The following is a 15,986-nucleotide window of genomic DNA, read 5'->3' as shown; positions in this document are numbered from 1 at the left end:
CCCCCGTCCCCAGTGTTGCGGGTGCAGTGGCCGGGTACCGTACTACAACTCCCAGAAGGCTTCGCGACCAAGCAGCCTGCCAACCCGGGAGGGACGTGGCGTACCGCGCTGCCGGAAGTTCCGGGAAGTGGGCCCCGAGTCTGGCGCGAGCTTCCGTATTGGTCGCGCGCCTTGCTGCTTGCTAAGATGGCGGCCGAACATCCCGAGCCTCCCAAAGGAGAGTTGCAGCTGCCGCCGCCGCCACCTCCTGGTCACTATGGCGCCTGGGCTGCCCAGGAGCTTCAGGCCAAATTGGCAGAGATCGGAGCTCCGATCCAAGGTAAGGAGAACTGGAGATCAAGAGCCAGCCGCGAGGGCCTGCGGGGAAGCGGAGCCTGGTTACCCCGGAGATCGGGGGGGAGCGGGGCGGAGGCGGGCCGCTGGGGCCTGACTTGGGCGGGCGGGCCTGACTCGGGCTCAGCGTGACTTACCGGGTGATCCTCTGCTTTGCACAGCTGGGAGTCGCGAGGAGCTAGTGGAACGGCTGCAGAGCTACACCCGCCAGGTAAGTGTTGGCGGCGGGAGGAGGCCTATCTTGACCTCTCAGCTCGGTCTTGGTTCTTCGTCGGCACAGCTAGCGGGGCTTTCCCTTTTTGCGTGTTGTTGTCTTTACCTGCTCTCGTGTAACCGTTTCTATACGCCTACTGGTCTTCCCAGTGCCCAGCCGAGCTCCAGCAGACAGGCCTGGGTAAATGTTGTTGCATGGATAGGAGTGAACATCCCTTAGTGCAGCGGTTCTCAACCTGTGGGTCGCGACCCCTTTGGCCGTGGAACGATCCTTTCACAGGGGTCGCTTAAGACCATCCTGCATATCAGATACTTACATTACGATTCATAGCAGTAGCAACATGACAGTTATGAAGTAGCAATGAAAATTTATGGTTGGGTCACAACATGAGGAACTGTAATTAAAGGGCCAGAAGGTTGAGAACCACTGCTAGTGGAACAGCTGCTCTTGGACTGACCTGGAGCCCTTTCTCTTTCGCAGACTGGCATTGTACTGAATCGGCCGGTTCTGAGAGGTGAAGATGGGGACAAAGCAGCTCCGCCTCCCATGTCAGCACAGGTGAGATGGTGGTTCCACTTTTTAAGGTCCCTTTTGCTTAGAAAGGTCCTTCTCACATGTAGTGTAGGCGGGATGCAGCTAGGAGACTGGGCAGGGAGGTGCTGCAGTGACAGAGTTAGCTCTTCAGCTCCTCCTTGGTCCTGATCCTTGCATCCTTCCCCAGTGTCTGCTCCTCCAAATTCTACTTATTTAAGATTTAGCCCGAATATTTGAAGGCCTGACTTGATTCACCCCGACCCCCTCCAAACCAGCTGGAAGTAATCGCTGTCTTCTTTGTCCTCCTGGGCATAGTTCCTGTCTTCATTGAGACATTAGGGCTCACTCCTTGATTTGATTTCGTACCCTCTATGTTTACTGAGCCATTGGGAGACACTGGCTCCCGTTTATCTCAGTTCTCTCAACTTCCATTTCTTTCTGATCCAGGATTTTACTTTTTCCCTAGAGCAGTGGCTCTGACCTGGGATCCATTGATTTCTGTGTGTGGGGTGAGGAGTCCTTAGAAGGCCTTTGGCGGTGTCCCTGAATCTCCTGAAATTGCATGCAAAATCTGTGTTCATGCTAGGCTGGTGTGGCTCAGTGTTTGAGGGTCAGCCTATAAACCAGGAGGTCAGGGTTCATTTCCAGGTCAGGGCACATGAGTGGCTTGATCCCCAGTAGGGAGAGCGTAGGAGGCAGTCAGTCAATGATTCTCATCATTGATGTTTCTATCTCTCTCCCTCTCCCTTTCTGAAACCAATAAAAATCTATTTTTTTAAAATGTGTGTTCATGATATTTTTCTGAGGAGAAAATCAATAGCTTTCATTGGTTGGTGCCCCAAAGTTAACATCTTTTCTTGGTATTGCTATAGAGCAGTGATGGCGAACCTATGACACGCGTGTCAGAGGTGACACGCGAACTCATTTTTGTGGTTGATTTTTCTTTGTTAAATGGCATTTAAATATTTAAAATAAATATCAGAAATGTCTTTGTTTTACTGTGGTTGCAAATATCAAAACATTTCTATATGTGACACGGCACCAGAGTTAAGTTAGGGTTTTTCAAAACACTGACACGCCGAGCTCAAAAGGTTCGCCATCACTGCTGTAGAGTATTGTCTTGAATTTAAGAACTGTGTGTCATTTGACTTTGAATCCCAGCACTTGCCAGATAGTAGATCCCCAGCAAATGTCTGCAGTAGATAAATGCTTCCTAGATTATGATCATATATTTTTTCCACAGCTCACTGGGATTCCGATGCCACCGCCACCCATGGGCCTCCCCCCTCTGCAGCCTCCTCCACCACCTCCGCCACCTCCACCAGGCCTTGGCCTTGGTTTTCCTATGGCAGTTGGACCCCGCCCACCAAACTTGGGGCCCCCACCTCCCCTCCGTGTGGGTGAGCCTGTGGCATTGTCAGAGGAGGAGCGGCTGAAGCTGGCGCAGCAGCAGGCAGCGTTGTTGATGCAGCAAGAGGAGCGCGCCAAGCAGGTAAGGAGGGCATCTGGCAGACTGGGCCTGGGCCTTGAAGGGGGAGTGGAGCCTCAGAGAGAGATGGATTCTGGGGCCAAGCCCTCTGGGAAGGTCTGGACCAAAGACTGGCACTTAGGCTCTAGGCTGGAAGCGGACCTCAGGGAGCAGAGTTGTGACGGACTGACCTGTGGGGTCTCGGTGCAGCATGAGCTTGTTTTCTTTTTTTAGCAGGGAGATCATTCACTGAAGGAACATGAGCTCTTGGAGCAACAGAAGCGGGTAATGCCCCTCATTTTAATTTTTGACCCCATGTTCCAACTCCTTGGCTATCACTTCTAGTGCTTTGTGTCCAAAACAAGATGCACCATTCAACATTACCTTATCCTCAACTAAATTTCAGTATTTCCCAAATAATTTCATCTCTCTGATACCTGAGGGGTTGCTAAACTGTGGACTGCAGTCTGTTTTTTTTGTATGGCCTGCAAGCTAAGAATTGTTTTTATATTTTTAGAGGATTGTTAAAAAATAAAAAAATAAAACCCAAGAGTAGACAAAGGAGTCCGTACAGTGGCCCAGTATTTACTCTCAGGCCCATTACAGAAACGTTCGCTGATCCCTTCTAGTCTTACGTGATGTCGTGTTAGGTGCCACGGAGGGGACTCTGGGCTAATGTAGTCATTTGTATCAGACTGAGTGCGGTGGCCGGGGAGCGGCACAGGAGACTTGGCCCCACAGGTGCATTGTGTCAGTTACTAATGGCTTACTCGGGGAATTAGAAAATAGGCATTAACTGCACCAGGCATGGAAGTATTTATGAAGAACTGTCTTTGCCCGGATTGTGCTAGATCTTGAGGGGTAGATATAAGAAAAGAATTCACTGTTTCTTAGAGATAACTAATCTTTTGGGAAGAAAACTCTTGTTAAAAATAGAAGTCAGTGTTTAAGCTAAATAGTAAATTCTCTGCTAGGAATTTGGCTTTTTCTCGGCATTATTTCCAGGGGTTTTGTATTGTGGTGAGAGGGGCTCCTCCGTGTGGATCGGTATCCTGGAAGTGGGGGTGGGGGGCGTGCGGGGATGTCAGAACTCCAGTGGTACCTGTTTGTTCTCCTTGGTCCTGTTACCTGGCTGAAAGAATGCATTTGCCAGGAGCTGCCTGCCCAGTGGATTTCCAAGTTGTGTCTCCACTTCCATTTCCCTCTCATAGGCAGCTGTGTTACTGGAGCAAGAACGGCAGCAGGAGATTGCCAAGATGGGCAGCCCAGTCCCTCGGCCCCCACAAGACATGGGCCAAATCGGTGTTCGCACTCCTCTGGGTCCTCGAGGTAAGACCTCAGAAATGGAAGGAAAGGGAAAGGAAAGTGATGAAAATTTTATTTATTTACGTATATATCACATTTAAAAACTATGTGTCAAAAGTGAATTTTCATAAACTGAACACACCCATACAACCAGCACCCCAAAAGCCCTCCTGGCTCTCTTCCAGCCACCCTCTCCCCCTCAGGGTAACCATCACTCTAACTTTTAGCACACAAGGCAGGTAGTTTTTAAAATGAGTGTTTCTCTCTTTTTTTGTTGTTGTTTTCTCTTCTCACATTGGATTTTTGGATTTCTTTCTTAGTTGCTGCTCCAGTGGGCCCCACTCCTACAGTTTTGCCCATGGGGGCCCCGGTTCCCCGGCCTCGTGGTCCCCCACCACCCCCTGGAGATGAGAACAGAGAGGTGAGATTGCTGATTTCTTCCTAGATAGAGGAGAGTGTGGTTTAGAAGGGGACTATTTCTGGATTTTTAGAAAAGGAGTCTGAGAGAAGATGGGAGGACTTCTGGGGGTGAGGGTGAGGTGAGGGGCTTAGGCAGGGCAGGAAGACGTTTCTGGGGCAGGGTTCTGTGCTCCACTCTGGGGATGCTGAGGGATGGTTGGGTCCAGTTGGTGGTGTCCGCTCCCTGCTGTTTCTGTCCTGTGGCAGCAGCTTTTCTAGTCGAAGTGGAAATCGTTGGGAAAGGGGCACTGAGATCACCTCCCTCTGCCTGGCTTGTCTCTGGCAGATGGACGACCCCTCTGTGGGCCCCAAGATCCCCCAGGCTTTGGAAAAAATCCTGCAGCTGAAAGAGAGCCGCCAGGAAGAGATGAACTCTCAGCAGGGTGAGTGCGTTGTCGTCCTGAGGGCTGCGAGCACAACCTGCAGGGCTGATGCCCAGGAGGGTTTGAGAGAGAAACTGGCTCTTGGTAAAGGGGGGTTGCAGTGAGCAGGTAGCAGGGCAGCGGCCCCGAGAGGACACTGATGGCCACCTTCCTCCCTTACAGAGGAAGAGGAAATGGAAACAGACACACGCTCATCCCTGGGCCAGTCAGCATCAGAGACTGAGGAGGACTCAGTGTCCGTATCCAAAAAAGAGGTACGGGATGGAGCTGGGCCTGGAAGGAATGGCAGGAGGCGGGGTTTGGGCACTAAAGCAGCTCCCATTCTGAGTGTTCAGAAAGCAGTGGCTGCTGCCACACTTCCTGTCCCCTGCATGTAGTGGTTTCTGCTTGATTGCCGTAAGTCCTTTGAGTTCTGAGGACAGTGCGTGCCTACATTTTAAAGATAAACTGAGTTTCTGAAAAGTACAGTAGTTCACCCAGAGGCACACAGCTGGGAAGGGACAGAATTTTGGAGTCTGACTTCAAAGCGTTTGTTCTCAGCCTCTTAGGGAAATAGGGGGAGATTAGAGGTGGGAGCAGGCATGGTGTTGGATTCCCTGACGCATTGGTTTTACTTGTGTTGATAGAAAAACCGGAAGCGTCGGAACCGAAAGAAGAAGAAAAAGCCCCAGCGGGTACGAGGGGTGTCATCTGAGAGTTCTGGGGACCGAGAGAAAGAGCCAACCCGGTCCCGTGGCTCTGAGTCCTCAGCTGCTGATGTTGAAATTGAATATGTGACTGAAGAACCTGAAATTTATGAGCCCAACTTCATCTTCTTCAAGAGGATTTTTGAGGCTTTCAAGGTACAAGGAGCAGTCCTCTCAGGGGGCAGATTGAGCAGGGAAGGGGCCCGGAGGGGGAAAGGTGGGATAAGGAGGCATCTTCAGGGCCGGGTTCAGAAACTAGGGAGGGGCCCAGGGCTGGGGTTCCTACATTGCCTGCCTCCTCAGCTCACCGATGACGTGAAGAAGGAGAAAGAGAAGGAGCCAGAGAAACTCGACAAACTGGAGAACTCGGCAGCCCCCAAGAAGAAGGGCTTTGAGGAGGAGCACAAGGACAGCGATGACGATAGCAGCGATGATGAACTGGTGAGGCCCACACCCTCCTGTCAGGACACGAGGACTCCAGGGAGGGACCATGGTGAACCCTGGCAGAGGAGAATCCCTTTGGCGGCTGAAGGTTTGGGGTGGGCTGGGCAGTCTGATTGACATCGAAGAGTCCTGCTCAAAAGAGATAATTGTTCTGTTCTAGGAAAAGAAGCCAGAAGCCCCTAAGCTGTCCAAGAAGAAGTTGCGCCGAATGAATCGCTTCACTGTGGCTGAACTCAAGCAGGTGAGACCGAGCTGATGGATTTTGCTTGGGGGAGGAGCTTTGACGGAGGCCTGGATGGGACTTGGGAGAAAGAGAAGTAAAAAGCTGCAGACCGAAGAGGCTGGGGCTTTCTTGAGGTGTGATGCTGTTTTTCAGCTCGTGGCTCGGCCCGATGTTGTGGAGATGCATGATGTGACAGCACAGGACCCTAAGCTGTTGGTCCACCTCAAGGCCACTCGGAATTCCGTGCCTGTGCCACGCCACTGGTGTTTTAAGCGCAAGTACCTGCAGGGCAAACGAGGCATTGAGAAACCCCCCTTTGAGCTGCCGGACTTCATCAAACGCACAGGCATCCAGGAGATGCGGGAGGCCCTGCAGGAGAAGGTGAGGGTCTGGCTGGGGCTCAGGTCTGCCATCGGGGAGCCACGTCCTTAATAGCAGCCGGCTTCCAACCTGGGATCTGGTTCCCAAAACCCACCTTCTTGTTAATTGTCTAATTATTCGCTCTCCACTTACAGAAGTCAGCACTGTATGTGACACAGAGCAAGAAGGGCAGTCCCCACCTCTGTGGTCAGAACTAGCTCTCCTGCCCCACCCAGAGACTTCTGGTTCTGAGTGGCTCCATTTTCTTCCTTGTGTCCTCGTCCCCTCTGCCTGCACTTGGCTACCTATCTTTGATCTGCACATGGTGCCTCCTTTCTCCACAGGTTGCTCTGACTTTGTAGTTCTCTGCCTCCAGTGAGAGCCTGATACATTCTGTGACTAGAAATTCATGGTAGTTGTGTGACTTCTTAAATTTGAAATTTTTAAATACTTTGAGTAGGCAGCAGTTGCATGTCCTACAAAAATTCGGGAGGTATAAAAGTACCAGGTGAAAACTCTGCCTTTCAGTTAGACTCTAGTCTGCCAGTTTTTTCCAGGGGCAACTCATGAGATCAGTCTCTGGATGAAATAGCTTTAAAAAGTATTTATTGATATGAGCATAACTTCATATAATAAGTATATTTTGTTTAATGAATCTTGTAATTTTAAGGGTTTGAGCAGGAAGGATTTTGGCGACTTTTTGAATGAGATAGATGAGGTTTCACTTTAGCCCTTTTGGGATTGGGGAGCCAGATCTGTTGAGTTGGACTTGCTAAATCCCTTCTAAGGTGTGTCTTGCCATTCTCCACAGGAAGAACAGAAGACTATGAAGTCAAAAATGCGAGAGAAGGTTCGGCCTAAGATGGGGAAGATCGACATTGACTACCAGAAACTGCATGATGCCTTCTTCAAGTGGCAGACCAAGCCGAAACTGACCATCCATGGGGACCTGTACTATGAGGTTTGGGAGTGGGGACCAGGGAGGCAAGGCTGGGCCTTAGCTCACAGCTCTGTAACTCTTGGTTGGAAGAGCTTTTTTTTTACCCATTAAGAATTTTTGTGAGTTTATGAGTTTATTTGAGCCAAACTGTTGACACTTGCCAGGAAGTGTCAAAATCTCAACGTATTGGGATAATGCTCTGCTGGAAGGGCTTTTTAAAAAATACATCTTTTTACTGATTTGAGAGAGAGAGGAAGAGAGAGGGAGAGTTAGACATTGCTGAGAGAGAAACATCAACATCGATTGTCTGCCTCCTGCACGCCCCCCTGCTGGGGATCGAGCCTGAAACCCAGGCTTGTGCCCTGACTGGGAATCAAACCAGTGACCTCTTGGTGTATTGGTCTATGCCAGCCGTGGGCAAACTACAGCCCACGGGCCGGATCCCGCCCGTTTGAAATGAATAAAACTAAAAAAAAAATAAAAGACCCTACGCTTTTATGTAATGATGTTTACTTTGAATTTATATTAGTTCACACAAACACTCCATCCATGCTTTTGTTCCGGCCCTCCGGTCCAGTTTAAGAACCCATTGTGGCCCTCGAGTCAAAAAGTTTGCCCACCCCTCTATGCTCAACCACTGAGCCACATCGGCTGGGCTGTAAGGACTTCTGAAGCCGGTACAGTGGCCTCTCCCCTCAGCCTCCGAGTTGTTCATTGTTCATCAACTCTCCTTGAATGAGATGGAATTTGAAATCTTCAAATGAGGCAGTTTTTTGGAGAGGTGCAGACCATATCTTTGAAATGATATTTACGTTGGGTGGTTTAGGGACAGGGGCAGATGCTTATAGGAAACATTTAATACTGGGGGTCGGAGGAAACTTTGTTTCTGATCCTTAAAATATTAATGACTATGATATCCTGGAATTTTTGAGGTGGAAGTATCTTGGCAATCATCCGGTCAAATGCCTTCATTTTATAGGTGAGAAAGCAGGTCCGGAACTTGCCCATGATTTCATCGTGGGTTGATAATAGGACTGGGCGTCTTGCTTTTCCTCCTCCTTCCTGGCCTTTATTCCTAAACCTACTTTAGCTGGGAAAGAAGCAATGAGAATCAGAGTGGGAATGAGGCAGCCCTCAGTGGGGTTGTGTATCTGATGTGAATTGAAACTTCTCATCTTTGTTCTCATGTCCTCTTGCCATTGAGCTCCCGTGTGTGTCTGGTGTCCACAATACAGCATGCTCTGCTTTTTCCTCAGGGGAAGGAGTTTGAGACACGACTGAAGGAGAAGAAGCCAGGAGATCTGTCTGATGAGCTAAGGATTTCCTTGGGGATGCCAGTAGGACCAGTGAGTGACGGGCAGCAGAGAAGAGGGTGGGAATTGGAGCGGAAGGGATAGTAGATGGTATTTTGTTCTTTTTTTCTTGCAGAATGCTCACAAAGTTCCTCCCCCGTGGCTGATTGCCATGCAGCGATATGGACCACCCCCGTCGTACCCAAACTTGAAGATCCCTGGGCTGAACTCACCCATCCCTGAGGTGAGCACTGTCCTTTCTTTCATTCTTAGCTGCCTCTGCTGTTAACTAGCGGATGTATTTTTCTCTCTCATTCCACCATTTGTATTTTTTGTTTAAAGAAAAAAATGTTTCAAGAAAAAAAGTAATGGGTTTTATATTTTTAAAAACCTGACATCACCCTAACTTGTTTGGCTCAGTGGATAGAGCATTGGCCCGTGAACTGAAGGGTCCCAGTTCGATTCCATCAAGGGCACGTACCTAGGTTATAGGCTCGGCCCACCCTGGTCGGGGCACATGCAGGAGGCAACCAATGGATGTGTCCCTCTCAGATAGAGGTTTCTCTCTCTCTCTGTCTCTCCCCCTCCATTCCACTCTCTCTCTCAAACAACAACAAACAAACAAACAAACAAAAAAACAATGGAAAAAATATCCTCAGGCGAGGATTAACAAAAATAACAACAAAACTCCCAAACAAACCAAACAATCTGATGTGCTCATGTAAAATCATCAGAATTGAGAGTACAGAGATGAAAACAAATCACCCACAATTCCACCACGCAGAAGTACGTGGATTAACACTCGGTGAATGTGTTTCCAGGTGTCTCTCTGGTTTATATGTGGATGGAGACATACAAATAATTTTATGTCAGAAATGGCATTAAATTCATTGTTATTTTTTAAAAAAGCATTAAATTAAAAAATTAACAGACAACAAAATAATTGAAGTAAAAAAGAAGTAATTGTTAAGTTTCAGAAATTCTTAAGAGAAATATATTCTAAAAGCTTTCCAAAAGTTAGGAAAATCAGTAAGAAGTGGGAGTCATGTGTTTTAAAGAACACCTTTCAGTTTCAGACAATATGGATTCTACCACAAATGCTGAGGTTATTCCCGTATTTTCTGACTCCCATCTCCCCATTCTATTGCTTCTACTAGTATATAATGCTTTGGTAACAGTAATTCTTCTCTGAAATCATAATTTTCAGAGTTCCCAAAGTGTAGACTTTTTTCTAGGGCTTCAGTGTTTCTTTAGGAGCTGAGGAGTAGAATTGACTTGCATTTACTCTCTTGCAGAGCTGTTCCTTTGGGTACCATGCTGGTGGCTGGGGCAAACCCCCAGTAGATGAAACTGGGAAACCACTCTATGGGGATGTATTTGGAACCAATGCCGCTGAATTTCAGGTACGGGCCATGGCTGGCAAGCTTGGTGTTAAGGTCATGAAGTTTAGAGATAGTTTATAGTTTCATTATCATTGAGCTAGGTGTTGTGAATTTTCAAAATCTGAAGAATGGCATGTATTTTTCTCAGCTGTGAGGCAAATACAAGCCCCAGAATATGAGCTCTCTGGGCAGAGATTATCTGTTTATTCTTCTATCAGTATTAGTTTCCTTTCACAACAGCTTTAAAGATAATAGGTAGTAAACATCTGTTGAGTGATTAGTGATCTCTTTCAGACCAAGACTGAGGAAGAAGAGATTGATCGGACTCCTTGGGGGGAGCTAGAGCCATCTGATGAGGAGTCTTCAGAAGAAGAGGAAGAGGAGGAAAGTGATGAAGACAAGCCAGATGAAACAGGCTTTATTACTCCTGCAGACAGGTGGGGACACAGAGTCTGCCTCTCTGAACTAGCCTGTCTATCTTTGGGGACCTGCTCTTTACTCCAAGCCCCGTTCCTCTCTTTACAGTGGCCTCATCACTCCGGGAGGATTCTCATCAGTGCCAGCTGGAATGGAGACTCCTGAACTCATTGAGCTGAGGAAGAAGAAGATTGAGGAAGCGATGGATGGGTAAGGGAATCAGGCAGGACCGAGAAGGGAGGACTTTCTCTTTCCTTCAGTTTCTAGGCTGACTGGTTGACATTTGTCATCACCACCACCCCCCCCCCACACACACACTCACACTCACATACAAAATTATTGAATACCAACTCTGTGCCAGGCACTGCTCTAGATGTGGGGACTGAGCAGTGAAAAAGACAGGCAAGATAGATTCATCAGAGAAGATAATTTCCGATGTGGAGAGGGCAGTGAAGGAGAGGAAACTGGGTAATGGGATAGAGAAGGATTGGGTGGTAGGAGGCCTTTGGGAAGGCCTCACTGAGGAGGAGGAGGAGGAGGTATTTGAGCTGAGAGTTGAATGTTAGGAAGCAGCCAGTCACAGGATGATGGGGGCAGAAGGAACTATAAGTACAAACTGTGAAGGCCCTAAGCCAGGCACAGGTTTTGCATGGTCATGCATTTTGAAGCTCTGTTATTAGGTATATAAACGTGTGGGAGTAAGTCTTCTTGATGAATTGACCCCTTTTTTCATGAAACGATCTCTTGGCTCTGTTGTTTCCTTTTTCCCACTTTTTGGATTAAGTGAACATTTTTTATGATTCCATTTATCACCTTTTTTGACTTAGCAACTGTAAGTGTTTTATTATTTTAGTGGTTGCTTTAGGGTTTAGAATATGTCTTTATCACAATCTATCTTCAAGTGATATTATACCACCTCAGATAATATTAAGAACCTGACAAAAGTGTACTTGCATTTTTCCCTCCTAACTTTTGCACTCTTGTCACACATTTTACTTTTACATATGTTATGAATCCTACACTACATGGTTATAGTTAAATTTATTTTAATGGTTAATTATCTTTTAGAGAGATTTAAATAACAAGAATCATATATTACTAACCTACGTAATTTCCAGTGTTCTTTCTTTTCTTTGTATATATCTAGGTTGATGTCTGGTATCCTTTACCTTCTGCGTGAAAATCTTCTTTCAGCATTTCTTGTTATGAGTCTGCTGGTCATGAATTATTTTGCTCTTGCGGTCTAAAAATGTCTTCATTTGGCCTTCCTTTTTGAAAGATTTTTGCCAGGTATAGGATTCTAGATTGACTGTGTCTTTTTCTTTCAAGTACTTTAAAGATGTTGCTCTAGTGTCTTCTTTTATTGTTTCTGATGTGAAATCTATCTTCATCCTTTTCTTCCTCTGCCCATGTTACTTTTCTCTGGCTGCTTTTAATATTTTCTCGCTGTTTTGAACAATTCGATTATACTGTGCAGTGTAGGACAGAGTATTATGTGGTTTTCTTCATGTTTTATTTTTTTCTTGGAGTTTTGTTAAGCATCTTAGATATGGATTTATAGTTTTTATTAATTTTGGGAAAATTGTGGTCATTATTTCTCCAAATATTTTTGTCTTTTCTCTCCTTTGGGAACTCCAATTATACATCTCTTTTAGATCTCTCAAAGTTGTCCCACTGCTTACTAATATTTTAACAAATGTCTCTTTTCTCTTTGTATTTTCTTTTAGAAAATTTCTGTTCATATGTTTTTTAATATTTTTTTCTGCAGTTTCTAATCTGACTTGAATCACATCCAATGTAGTCTTGATCTCTAGCCATTGGATTTGGGTCTTTTTATATCTTCTGTACCTCTTATTTAACATTTGAACATATGGAATGCAGTAATAATAACACTTTAATGTACTTACCTGCTAATGCCAAATGTGCCTGCTGTGCCAGTTCTGGGTTGATGTAAATTGATTATTTTTCTCATTAAGGATTCTATTTTTCTGCTTCTTTGCATGCCTGTTCGGTTTTGATTGGATGCTAGAATCTGTGAAATGTACCTTGTTAGGTACAGGATACTTTTGTATTCCTGTAAATCTTTAGCTTTGTTCAGGGATATAGTTAAAGTACTTGGAAACAGTTTGATTCTTTCAGATTTTGCTTGTCAGGTTCCTTAGGCTAGATGGAAGCATTGTTCAGTCCTCTGCACTACTGAGCGCAAGACACTGCATGCTTTGCTCAGTGCCCTGTTAATCAGGTTTAGTCTGCCTAGTGGGACGAGGCACTATTCCCAGTCCTGAGTACATGGCAGGTATTGTTACCACTAATCCTTCCAGGTGATTCTCTCCCTGGCCTGGGTAGTTTCCTCACATGCAGTACTCGCCTGAGTACTTGAGGGGGGACCCTCTGTAGGTCTCTTGAGTTCTCCAGTCTCTGGGCTGCTTTCTCTTCTCCAGTACACTGGGCTGCGGTCTCCCTGCATTTTCAGCTTCATCCCTTCAGCTCATGGAGACCTCTGGTTTCTACATGGGTTACTCCTTGTTTTGTGCTCTGCAGACTCTCCATGTAGTAGGCTGGGCAATTGAAGGATTCACCTCAATTGTTACTTGTCTCTCAGGAATCCCTGTCCACTATTGTACCGCTTCCAGATAGTATTAAGAACCTTACATCTATTTTCCCCATTTTTGGGGGTTGTTTCAGGGGGGTGGATACATCTAGTCCTTATTGCTCCTTGTCAGAAAGCAGAAATCTCAAGTTTTGCATATTTAAGAAAGAAAAAGAAAGTAGGGTACTATGGTTGAGTATAGTGAGCAGGGCTTAGTTAAGGGGCTGGATTATGAACTGTTTAGGCCAGTGGTCGGCAAACTCATTAGTCAACAGAGCCAAATATCAACAGTACAACGACTGAAATTTCCTTTGAGAGCCAAATTTTTTAAACTTAAACTATATAGGTAGGTACATTGTTATTAACTTAATTGGGGTACTCTTGAGGCTTAGGAAGAGCCACACTCAAGGCGCCAAAGAGCCGCACGTGGCTTGTGAGCCACAGTTTGCCGACCATGGGTTTAGGCCATGGTAAAGAGTTTGGACTTTATTCAAATCACAATCAAAAGCCTCAGTGGGTTTTGATCAAAGGAAGGACAGCATCTGAATTCCATTTTAAGGCATTAGCTCTGGCTGCTGTGTGAGAATAGATTGTCACCTCTTCCGGGGGAGAAGTAGGGATGAAGCTAGGTCTGGGTTGATATTTGTAGATTTGCTCTTGTGTTTCAAATGTAATCCTTTAAGTAGGTGGTGAGACTGGCTATAGATCATTTTTGCAGTGGAAGGGCTGGGAGTTTGAGTTCTGTATGTAAAAGCTCCAGGCACAATGTTGGGCAGGAACTGCTGTAACCTCTTTCCTCCTGCTAGCTTCTCTATACCAGCGATCTTTTGGAAAGTTTCAGCCTCTGACCCTTAGCCCTTTGCATGTGGGAGTCTTGGTCTCTAATACCCTAAACTTGGGGGTCCCTTAACTCAGTCACTGTATTCCTTCCAGGCTGTATTCCCAGCATTGGCACCAACCCAGTCCTATCCTCTCATGGGCAGCTTGTGCGTCATTTTCTCCCCTGGGTGTCTCGGAGTATCTCCAGGGTGCCGGGTGGAGGTGCTGTCGGTGTTCCTTTTGCTTCCTCTTCAGGAGGCCCTTTCATCCCTTCCATTTTGGGCTTGACCCCTTTGTACTTTGCAGAAGCGAGACACCTCAGCTGTTCACTGTGTTACCGGAGAAGAGAACGGCCACCGTTGGGGGAGCCATAATGGGATCAACCCACATCTATGACATGTCCACGGTGAGTACTTGGAGGACACTGCTTTTGGGGACTGGACCGGGGGCAGAAGGGAGGGCTTCTGAGCCTCTCTTTGGAGATGACAAAGCTCTGATCCCTTTTTTTTTTCTGATACCTTTTCTAGGTTATGAGCCGTAAGGGCCCGGCCCCTGAGCTACAAGGTGTGGAAGTGGCCCTGGCACCTGAAGAGTTAGAGCTGGACCCCATGGCCATGACCCAGAAGTATGAGGAGCATGTAAGGGAGCAGCAGGCACAAGTGGAGAAGGAAGACTTCAGTGACATGGTGGCTGAGCATGCTGCCAAACAGAAGGTAGGGATCACACCAGAAGCCTGGGCTGGGGACTGGGACTCCTTTTTCAGTGGAGTGGTGTCCTCTAGTGGTGAGAGTGAGGGAGGACTCTGCCTGCTGCCCTAAGCTTCCTCAGTGCTGGAAACCTTGGAAATGCTCGGTGGGCCGTCCTCCTCGGGGATGATGAAGCAGGCACAGGGAGGGGAAGGAACGTATACAAGGCTGAGAATCCAGTTTCAGCACTTTTCCACAGACATGTGGCTGTGTCGGGCTGTCCACCCTTGTTTTGGGGATCAGTGGGTGGTTGAACCTGTTGTAACCTGTTTCTCTTTCTCTCTAGCAAAAGAAACGGAAAGCTCAGCCTCAGGACAGCCGTGGAGGCAGCAAGAAATACAAGGAGTTCAAATTTTAGGTCCCCCTCACACATCCGCCCTCCTTTAGGCCCTCTGCTTGGTTGCCTGGGCTTCACACATTGGGTCCCCAAGAGCCAGTGCTCCCACATTCCCAAGGGCTTGTCATTCATGTTCTTATTTTAGACCTGTTTTGTAAATAAAGCTGTTTCCCAAGGAAAGAGATGAATATGTAACACTCCTGATCTTCCTTCATCTTTTAGTCCCCCCTGCAAGTGGACTAAAACAGCCCTTTGTACACCTTCAGGGCGGGCACCTGGGTCCTGTGTTGCAGCTGAGATGGTGATGCAGCCAAGGCGTTCAGAAATGGTTTTCCACGGCCTGCCCTTGTAGGAGGCCCGGTGTGACCTTACTGCTCTGTCCTTGGGCTAAAATAGCCGCTTAGCCCTGGCCGGGCCGAGGAGGTTCAGTGGGCTGGGGAAGTGGCCAGGTCAGGCTTCCTAACAGGCCTGTGGTCAGAAGAGGCCACGTCCTTACCCGACAGAACACAGCTCCCAACCCATTTGGTCCCTGAGCCTGTATGGTCCCCGGGTGGTGGCGGTCCGTCCGCCTCCAGGTGTCGGTGTGTCTGCAGTGGGGGGAGGGCGGGCTTGCTTTCTCGGGTTCTAGCTCCCCATCCCCAGAGACCTCCCCATAGGCTGCACGGCTGGGTGACAGGCATTTGCCGAGAGCGCGGGGGAGAAGTCTTCTTCGAATGCGCCCCTGGCGTTGGTGTAAGTGCACCCACAGGTGCGGGCGCTCCAAGATGGTTCCCGGGCGGGAAGTGTGGGAGACCCCTCGGAGGATGTGCCAGTTGAGCCAGGCTTTGGGAGGAACAGAAGTTTAGATGTTTCCTCAGTGGTGACTTAGAAAAAGCATTCCAGGAGGGAAATGGGGGGCAGGCTGGGGTCTTGGCCTCTGTGATGGCTCTTTGGGCGAGTGGGGCTGTGGGGGCAGAAGAAAGGTTGGCTGCAGCTGGGCCGGAGCTTCGCTAGAATCCTCCGGGCCTTTTGGACTCGGGTCCCTTGTCCTCCCCACACGAGAGGGGCGGGCGGC

The 15,986-nt window shown here is 47.7% G+C and overlaps 1 protein-coding gene across 3 annotated transcripts; it reads left to right on the top strand.

Moving 5' to 3' along the window:
• Positions 1 to 142: 142 nt before the first annotated feature.
• Positions 143 to 15,127, top strand: SF3B2 (splicing factor 3b subunit 2). Of its 3 annotated transcripts, none has more exons than XM_006771564.2 (22): positions 143 to 319; positions 495 to 544; positions 1,028 to 1,105; positions 2,325 to 2,573; positions 2,787 to 2,834; positions 3,761 to 3,878; positions 4,175 to 4,275; positions 4,600 to 4,696; positions 4,859 to 4,950; positions 5,323 to 5,538; positions 5,686 to 5,823; positions 5,987 to 6,067; positions 6,203 to 6,430; positions 7,221 to 7,370; positions 8,606 to 8,695; positions 8,778 to 8,885; positions 9,937 to 10,044; positions 10,318 to 10,460; positions 10,549 to 10,650; positions 14,156 to 14,255; positions 14,377 to 14,562; positions 14,882 to 15,127. In XM_006771564.2, exons 1-22 carry the CDS (start codon positions 187 to 189, stop codon positions 14,951 to 14,953), a joined length of 2,688 nt encoding a protein of 895 aa, XP_006771627.1. In that variant the 5' UTR covers positions 143 to 186; the 3' UTR covers positions 14,954 to 15,127. The 3 variants fall into 3 exon arrangements, with proteins under 3 accessions (XP_006771627.1, XP_006771626.1, XP_006771628.1); XM_006771563.2 differs by having other exon boundaries at positions 2,784 to 2,834; XM_006771565.2 differs by lacking the exon at positions 2,787 to 2,834.
• Positions 15,128 to 15,986: the final 859 nt, after the last annotated feature.

Source organism: Myotis davidii, unplaced genomic scaffold, assembly GCF_000327345.1.
Source record: "Myotis davidii unplaced genomic scaffold, ASM32734v1 scaffold425, whole genome shotgun sequence".
NCBI lineage: Eukaryota > Metazoa > Chordata > Mammalia > Chiroptera > Vespertilionidae > Myotis > Myotis davidii.
This window is presented reverse-complemented; position numbering and strand designations above follow the sequence as displayed.

What these genes read in the sequence shown, in the direction of transcription:
- SF3B2 (XM_006771563.2), top strand. Translation starts at nt 187, where the DNA reads ATGGCGGCCGAACATCCCGAGCCTCCCAAAGGAGAGTTGCAGCTGCCG. An exon ending in GATCGGAGCTCCGATCCAAG is followed by an intron (nt 320 to 494) that starts GTAAGGAGAACT and finishes TGCTTTGCACAG; the next exon opens with CTGGGAGTCGCGAGGAGCTA. An exon ending in TGGGGATGCCAGTAGGACCA is followed by an intron (nt 8,696 to 8,777) that starts GTGAGTGACGGG and finishes TTTTTCTTGCAG; the next exon opens with AATGCTCACAAAGTTCCTCC.